The sequence below is a fragment of the Atta cephalotes genome (assembly GCF_000143395.1).
Source record: "Atta cephalotes unplaced genomic scaffold scaffold00008, whole genome shotgun sequence".
Lineage (NCBI taxonomy): Eukaryota > Metazoa > Arthropoda > Insecta > Hymenoptera > Formicidae > Atta > Atta cephalotes.
The window spans coordinates 68805-78612 of NW_012130072.1; the positions used below are offsets into that span (position 1 = coordinate 68805).

Genomic DNA, 9808 nt, shown 5'->3' on the forward strand with positions numbered 1-9808 from the left:
ATATATATATATATATATATATATATATATATATATATTTATTTAAAAAGAAAAGCAAACAAAAAAGAAATTTATTTAAAATTTTCAAAATTTAAATTATTGATGCAAAACTTCCGTTATTTAAGCAATTACCTTGAATCGTTGTCCAGCAATTTGAGAACTGCGATGTTAGCGCCGGAAGTGTAGATGATGGTCCATACATAACTTGATTGTTACAGATGTTTTCTGCATCTTAACGTTACATTTATTAATATTGATGTTATAAAATCAATAAAAGTACATTTGATTTTAATACATACCAATCTCTGTGCTATTATCATCTTCCATACTGTGATAACTCGAGGCGGAACCTGTGCTGAAATAAGTCGACTTTGCTGAGGTTGCGGAGTAGAAGCTGTCAAGTCTATGTCTCCTCTCGTTTTCCGTCTCGAGAGCTAGGTTCTCAGTTATCATGTCGTTATCATCGTAACCGTTCAAATCGTTGGATGATTCACCGAAAGTATTGTAGAAATCTTTCGGTTCTGATTCAGGTTTGGCACAACACCTATATACATTTTTATTTTTCGTAAAGAAATTCAGTAAAGCGAAAAGAAATGACATAGTTAAATAATATATTATTTTTCTTATTACGTTTAATATATTTGTGTAAAGTTATCGAAAATATTTTTAGAGCCAAACAAGTTAAACTCGGTGAATATGCAGCGTGCATATATACTTTAATTTCAATACATACAACATACAGTGACATTATTTTTCGAGTAGATTCAGTTTCTCTGTATCTTCAAATATATAAAATAGCTTCAAGAGAATCGATGAAAAAACTTTTGTATACATACTCTGAAATTATCTTTGATATCTAGCGCGTGGTACGTTGATAGATAATCACGTTGTCTTAATAATATATATCTTAATACGTACATAACGTACAATTATATACGTATTAAGGTATATATCTGTCATTACATTTAAAAAATCCGTTATTATCTTCACGCAGAATTATTACCTGTCCAATTCGTCGCCGTAGCTTCTCGAATGCGACAATATATTCTCCGCGATATAGTCCTTGTGATATATATTGCCGTTTTCCATATTTTCTGTCGTGGGAACCTTGTTGCAAGGTAAATACGACACTTTACCTTTATATGTTCTCAATCCTATTAGACGCGCTACGCTCCATACGGTAAATCTTTGACCTCCGATGGCGCGAAGTCGTTCACTTTCGATGTCAATATCAGCCAATAGACCCCAGCCCACCGACAGAAATGAGAAAAGAATTTGATTTCTAGTTTCTACGCGTACAATATCCATCGATGTCTTTTTACATTTGACCGCCGATAATGCGCTGATAAGCAAAGGATTGCGATCGTACGGTTCTCTGAAACATTTATTTATTCTTAGATTACACGTTTTCAGCAATAATTTTATTAAAACATCAACAGAAAGAGAAGTACAGAACGTAACTAAATCTCTGCCCTTACAGCAATTAACAGAGAAAGATTCAAAGTTTTTTTATCTGCAATTTAGAACTTTATAGTACATACAGACAACTGGCTAAAATTTTTGCTTCGAGTTGTGCCAAATGATCAGCTCTAGTCAAAGATTAAATAAACAGAGACATTTTTGTGACATTTTTGAGACTATTTTTTTTTATTATAAAAAAGATAATTCTAAATAAATATATATATATATATATATATAATGTATATGCCGAGCAAGTGAAAGGTAGAAGAACACTAACTTCATTAAATTTACATTTTTAGCGATTATTGCCTGAATGAACTTTAGTATTTCCCGTTATACTTTATTTAAATATATTGACTTTCGATTCAGCAAAAATATATAAAATAGCTAAATTTATCAAAATAATTTTTTCTTGTAGATTAATGTCATTCCATTTTTTTCATTCAATGCTATTCTTTCGAAAACTTTACCGATACGTATTTATATAGATTATTACGGAATGAAACCGGTAATATAAATATTTTATCATATGTCAACATCCAAGGTTAATTTTATTAAAATGCAATTTTGTGATAAAAAAAATGATAATTAAACTGCATTAAGAGATGAACTTACTTCTTAGCGTGAGCAATAGACTTCGCCAAACCATTGCCGGAGCCGCATGGTATCACCCCAAGCGGCAATTCGCGCAGAGCTTTCTCCCAATCGGGCCTTTGGAAGATTCCGTTCACTACCTCGAAGACGATTCCATCGCCACCAACCATCAACAGACCGCTCCACTGATAAATATCTCTTGTGCGCACGAATTCACGAGCGTAATTAGAACACTTGGTAACGTGAATCTCGTAAGATCTCTCCGCTTCCGACAAGATTGGATGGATCCTCTTCTGGAAGGTATCTCTGCCTCTGCCAGGTCCTGATTTCGGGTTCACCAACACCAGAAGTTTCCGATTCTCACCTGGACACGCTGAAACATTATTGAGAGCGAATGCAAGAGAGTTACATTGTCTCAGAATCTCTTATTTTTGTAATTCCGTTATTATTTGAAAGACGCTATTTCATGTTTTTGGCTCGAAAACTCATTCGGCATCGAAAAATCATTCTCGGATAAATAATTTCAATCAAATGCGAGACGTGCGCATACTATATACTTTTTAAAATAATGCAATTGACAAGATACTTTCGAAAAGCAAAATTTCTATTCTTCTAAACGGATTCCTTAGCATATCCTGATCCTTATCGTTTATTATTTCCGGAGAAAACATAAACTCTTATCACAAAAAGCATCAAGCATTCAGTATTCAGGATGCATCACGTTGCTCTTTATTACTTTGAAGAAGTTCCGCTTTTTTCAAAAAAGCGAAGAGTCGGCCTAGGCAAAAAAATTTTTAGTATGTGAAACAGTATATCTCTCATTCGCATCGACACGCAAGTATTTAAAATTGAGATTAAATGTTAATTAAGTGCCAAAATTATCGTTTTTGGTTCATATTTACCATTTATTTACGATCAAATATTTTCTTTCAATTTTATTTGCATTACTTTAAAATGCCATCTTTTATTTATAATATGAATTTCTTACAATACGATTTTTTCCATATGCATAATTAACACATTATAAATTATCAAATTGAATAATTATTTATTCAATTTAATGATTTAAACCTGATAGATCTCGTAATAAATCAATTTCGCTACTGAAAAGTTTCATTTTCAGCAAACAAATCCATCGAAAAACATTCTATTCAAGTCCTGTTTTGATATATTCAATATTTGATATATTCAATCGCGTTAAGGAATTAATGTTCATAACATATTTTTGTCACTTACTGAGACTCATATATTTGCTTTGTAGACATATATTTTGATAACTGACTTGACACCAAATAAGTAATAGCTTAATCATGATTACACAATAATCATGATTACATAATAGGTAGCAGTTGTATCTTCTATGTGCGATTAAAAACGTATAAAAAAGTATAAATATTTATCTTTTCTGGTGAAATATGAAAACGATCACAAATAAAATGTGTACAAAAAAAATCAATGCCATATAAATTTTATCATGCGTATATTTAACAATATGTTTAAATAAATAATGTTACGTAAGTAAGTAATAAAAATAAATGCACCCTGCAATCTTGATCCAACTGCTAATTCATTATTAAAATTCACAATTTGCAATCGTTAGAGATTAATCGCATACGTGAGATTATTCTCTGACAAATTCAATCGCTGCGTATCTTCAACTTCATATATAAAGGAAGTATAATTAATATACAGCACGTGTATTAATATTAATATTTTAAATAAATTATATACATATGAAAGTTGTACTTATAACATTCTATTTTTATTAGACAATACATTTTTATAATTTATTTAGGTTGGGTTGTTCCAACTTTCAATAAACTTTAGCTCACAATCTTACTCTTACTCTTTTATTCTTTTGTTGTTTATCCATTAGATAAATTATCTATCATCTATATATCATCTACGAAATTTTATTGAAGAAGGTTAAAAGATTAGCTGAAACATGTATAAGTAATATGATATGATATAGATAGAATATTTTAAAGAAACAAAAATTGCACGCCAATTCCCAATTGCCTGTTATTCCTTTTACTTTTGTGAATTTATTATCTTGGGAATTTAGTTCGAATTTATTTACCACTTAAATTATCATACATTTATGTTCCATCCGAAGATGGAACAACTGAGTTTATCATTGTTAAATCTATAATATCAAATTTAACCTAATTTAAGTCATCACTCTTCCTACTCAATATACGTCAATAGCGTCAAATTGACACTATATAGTGTCAAATTTAATTATATTTTGGTGTAAAATAACGATTATATTGAATAGGAGCAGTGGAGACTTAAATTAAATTAAATTTGACAACAAATTTGACAGTGTGTGTACATTATTATTTTTATTCTTAATAAATTAAAATTTTAAAAAATAACAAATATTTTTGTATGAGTACTTTAAGTATTCAAAATAACTTGTGCAACATTTTTTTGCAATTCACCAATTAGTTACACAAAGATTTCAAACAAATAAATATTTTGTTTATTTATAAGACAATCAATTTCTATATCGCAATGTAACTTTTTATGAATCTCTTAAATACTTAAAGTGTACTTATATAAAAATATTGAGATTTTTGTCATTATTTTAAAATACATTTTTATATTTTTTAATTGGAGCAGATAAAAAAAATACTATTTGTTGAAATAATTTTTTATGCGATGATAAAACGTCATTAAATTTTTTATATTATTTTTGAATGCTGAATAACCTGTAATTTTTTTATAATTTTTTTATTATTTGAAAATATCAATCATATGTCCTTAATATTAAAAATCGAAACTTTCTTATAATACATAAGTTAGAAAAATCTTTTATTATTTTAGAAAGAGTTAACTCTACCTTTATATTTATCATTTATTTACTTGCAATAACAGATAATTAGATAATTGCAATCTAATGTTAATTAACCTGTAAATGTTCAATGTCACAGAGTGTTATTGTTCAACATCAGTAATAATAAGATAAATGATAAATATACAATTTTTTTTCAACTATCGAGACAAGAAAAATATAATCACACAAGATCAGCGCGAAAAGCACTATGCAACTCTATCAATGAAAACAATAAAAAAAACGTCAAAGGATGTTTGTGCAGGAATTATTTGGAAAAGATCAAGTGTATTTTAAGAATCACATAATTACTCTTAGTAATTACATAATTAAATATTGAATATATTAAAGATTGATAATTATGCAAATAGCTCTATAATTTACAATTTATCAAAGTAAATAATTTATAAATTTATAAAAGTAAACAACATTCAAAATTAAACAAGATGATAAGAATTTTAAATGGGCAAGTTACCTGCGTAATGGAAAATTTGCTTGCTAATCTCGTTTCGCATCTTTCCTCGTGAGTGCATCAACTGACAATATAGCATACCTAATTCGCAACAGCATAACAAAGAATAAGGAAAAAAAAGCATATGCGTGCGTTGATCTAGCCGAGCCTTTCTATTTTTAAATCGAAGTTACTTAACGCATCACAAAAAAATTCAAGGAGACAAAAACTCATGAAAATCTTGTCACTTTCTGGAATATATGTGTGCACGTAGTATAGAAAAACTCATCAATTCTCGGCTTTCTCGTAAAACTCTCACAATGATAGTCCGCTCAGAAAGGTGCTTATTGTTTTTCAATTCTATATCAGCGTTTACTATAAATAATGTGTTACATAACCACAAGCATAACGTAATTTGCATCGCGGCGGCTTGTTACGAACACACAATCCTTTCCAAACATTTCCGCATTCAAAGTAATAACGAGTACGTATAAATAAAATAAATAAATAGACCAATACTTTCGATACTGTCGACGTCAGTGCATATTTAATTAAGGATATGGCGCTATTATGAATAGCAATTATAATATGATATGAAAAGAAGTACAAACTTATAACACTATTAAGCTTGTACAGAAATAACTGTTGCGACCTTCAGGAATTATCAAAAATAAGATAAAGTATAGATTATCGCTAAAGAATAAGATATGACAAATTTGTGTTATATCTTATTTTGTTTGTGTGATATAAATTTATCTATCAATAAACATAAATGTTTAAAAAAACTAATTTTCTGTATGACCTGCGCGTCTAAAACTCGATCGCATCAATATTTTACTTTGATTTTAAGCGAAGCTTAAAGATTTCTCTTTCTTTTTTAAAAATCGATAGACAGACAGAAAGGTATACTTTAAAAATTATTTTTATAATATCAATTTTTGTCGATTATTTATCATTACGGCATGAATTCATCGTATTGAGTTATTAATCACATTCTCTTTAAAGTATTTGTATTATTGAAGTAAAACTTCGAAAGTCATTAATTAAAATTTTATATTTATAAAATTATGTTAATAAGAATTGTCAATAAAAATTATATTCTAAAAATGTTATTTTATTATATATCTACATTCAACGCATAAAAAATTAGACCCTCTTATTACTCTCTTCTTCCGTTTTCGAATCATAAACTTTTTTTAAAAATTGTACACATGTATTCTTTTCTTGTAATTCAGATGTGATAACCGTAATCATATATCAAGTGACAATCAATGGGCGCATTCAGGGGACTCAACAATTAAGTGAGCGCTCGCTGCTATTGTGTATTCTTTTAGATCATCCAATCAGAATTTTAGATTTAAAAGAATACATCAATAGCAGTGAGTGTTTTCAACTGTGTTTTGAATCTGCTGAACGCAGCCAATGTCTCCGATGTAAATATGTACTTGATGGATGATTTTATATTACTTTCTTCAAATAAACAAGATCGTTAAATTTATAACATTAGTACTCGATGCTCGAATGCTACCTAATAGACAAAGATACCGGACTTTGCTGTTACCATTTAAAATACAAACATTACTACCGCAATGAATTTCTCAAGTTCGAACGTAAATAAAACGACGTACCGGACTTTCCTCTTTGTACTTGAAAATGACGCTTATGTACAACAATGCTGAATCGTGTTCGCGCGAACGCATACATGTGTACATCGTGGAAAGATTTCAATCGGATATCGATGTTGAAATCATGCAACGTATGCCAAAAGGAAGATTGGAAAAACTATAAACTTGGAAACTGCATTTCGCAATCGAGACACCTTCTTTCATCGATGATGTTATGACACAATTGTGTTCGCAATCGAGCAAAAGTCAATGTCATAAAAATATAACGTCTCATGTATATCGTATTTATATTATACAATAGAGAGTTTTTGCAATACCGTTTATTCAGGTACGGTGAATGTTAAGATCAGGTTATCTTCTTCTTAACAATTAATTAAGAAAAAGATAACGTAACTTTAACGTTCATCATATCTGAATTTACGTTATTGCAAAAACTTCCTAATAAAACATAGAAATCAGTGAAATATCATAATTGTATACATAAAGTGAACATATTACTCACAACATATTACAATAACTTTGAATTAGTTGACAATTTTGAATTATCTGATGATATTTATAAAGAAATATTAATAAAAACGAATATTTAAAGAAATTAAAATAACTAATCAGGATTTTTATGGTATTAAATTATTTATCTCAGAGTTGAAAAAATTTCACATTTTTTTAAAATAAAGTTCATGCCAGTGGAGAAAATCGGTTTTTCCGGAAAAAAATCGATAAAAATTGGCCTTTCTATTAAAAATAATAAAATAAATTTTAAAAATCTTTTTTTATCACTATTCTAATTTACAGTCCCGATCTATATTTGTAAAAAGTTTCAATTCTGTTACTACTCTCTTAATCTGAATCAATGGATAATCACTGATATCATTGTCAAGTATACTGGTAATCAGCGAATGTGAGATCTCTAACCTAACTAACTTTGTTTTGTGACCTAATTAATCTTATTTTAATATTTAAATTCAATGGTATTGAAAGATTGAAATTAACGTATAAATATCAGTTATAATGCTCAAACATTTTTCCTTTTTTTGTTGAACTTCACTGATTATCAAAGTATGCCTAATTAATGACTATCCACTGATTCAGATTTAGATATTTTTGTTATTAAGAATTAATATAAAAAAATATTCAGTAACTTAATTTTTATATCTTTATTTATAACTTTATTTAGCACTTCATTTATAGAAAGTTATTATTTTTAAAATGTATTTTACATATATATTATCATTATCAATAGTGCAATGATTTATATCAGGTCTTGGCCTCCTGCAAAGATAATAACCATGATCAGGCATTGCTCTCTAATTTTCTTAACAGTTTTAATAATATTTTTCGATAGTATTTTTATTAACATTTTTAATTTTTACAAGAGTAAGTTATTAATTCAATTTATACATTAATTTGATTTAAAAACTTTCTTAACATAAGATTTCATTTTTTCTTTAAATCAGTAATAGTTAATATGATTCAGTAATTAAAAACATATCATTTTGCATAAAGTTATATAATTACATTTTAGTATTAAAATATTAATCACTTTTATAGTTTTTGCCAATTTATTTTGAGTAAAATACGAGAGAGTAAAAACATTTTATATAAAACAATTAACATAATTTTTCCATCCTTTGGATTTTTCCGATCAATTTTGTTTACTTGCAGTTTTCTTACACTTATATATGCGAATATGCGATATATGCAAATATGCGATATAATAATTAGCAAATACAATTAGTCTATATACAATTAGTCCATATACAATTAGTTGAAATCAGACTAGATAAAATTTAAGATAATACATCGAAACTTTAAATTAGTATTTTGCACATTAGTCATGTACATACAAATAAATCTGTTTAGAACCATCTAAGTTCATTACTGATTGATTCAATTCCCTAAAAAAATTCCAATGTTAATAAATCAAAGATAATACTTTTTCAATGTTACTTTGCCATAAATTTTAAATCAGGACGTCTTCCCATTAATTATCACTAAAGAAATTGATTTTAAAATAAGTTAAAACATATATCCTTTCGTTGAGTAAAAGAGTAATAAATTTCAAAATTAATAACTTTTCAGTAAAATATTTTTTAAATGAAATGTTTTAATTAGAATAGTGAATATGTAAAATTTCACTTTCTTTCCAATTGTAATGTTATTTTCAATTGTAATGTATTCTTCAAAACTATATTACAAATTTTCAAAATACGAATACTAACTCTAATGCAAATTTTATTCGTAATCAGAGTTGTAACATTTTTCCATACACAAACAAATGTTAAACAAACATTTGTTTGAGAATTACAACTACTCTTTTTCCATGAAAATACATAAATCTTTTAAGTCAATTTTCACTACTTAAAAAATGTAATAATTTTGCTTATATCACTTTTCTGTCGACGAAGCGATATGCTAAATTCAGTATTATACAATGCTGGAAAGCGTTAACTTTTTCCGTTACTTTTTATAAAACAATTTGATAATGACGTTGCAATTTTTAACTAAACACTAAGGTTATGTTAATATTGCAAAGGTCAACTTTTCTAACCTTAGCACTAACTTTAGCGTTTAGTTATAAAAAAATTGCAACGTCGGTTTATTATAAAAAAGTAACGAAAAAGTAATGGAAAAAGTAATATTTCCAAATTCTATCTGAACTATTTATAATACACAGAGAAAAAATGTACTAAATTTTAATAAATATTTGTTTGACTAATACTTAACATTTACTTACTATAGATAAACACTTACTTAAATAAAAAATGAATTAAATCAAATTAATAGTTTATGTACCAAATAAATATATAAGACATTTAGTAAATATTCAGCTCTATATAT

At 27.5% G+C, this 9808-nt stretch overlaps 1 protein-coding gene across 1 annotated transcript in view; it reads right to left on the minus strand.

The window, feature by feature from the left end:
- Positions 1-9808, minus strand: part of LOC105627044 (sphingosine kinase 2) — a 15865-nt gene that overhangs the window by 1989 nt on the left and 4068 nt on the right. Inside the window, exons 2-5 of the mRNA XM_012208323.1 lie at positions 2077-2428; positions 1004-1375; positions 300-544; positions 133-231 (exon numbers count right to left, since the gene is read on the minus strand). Coding sequence (XP_012063713.1) covers positions 133-231; positions 300-544; positions 1004-1375; positions 2077-2428 — 1068 coding nt within the window. The remainder of the gene's footprint in view (positions 1-132; positions 232-299; positions 545-1003; positions 1376-2076; positions 2429-9808) is intronic.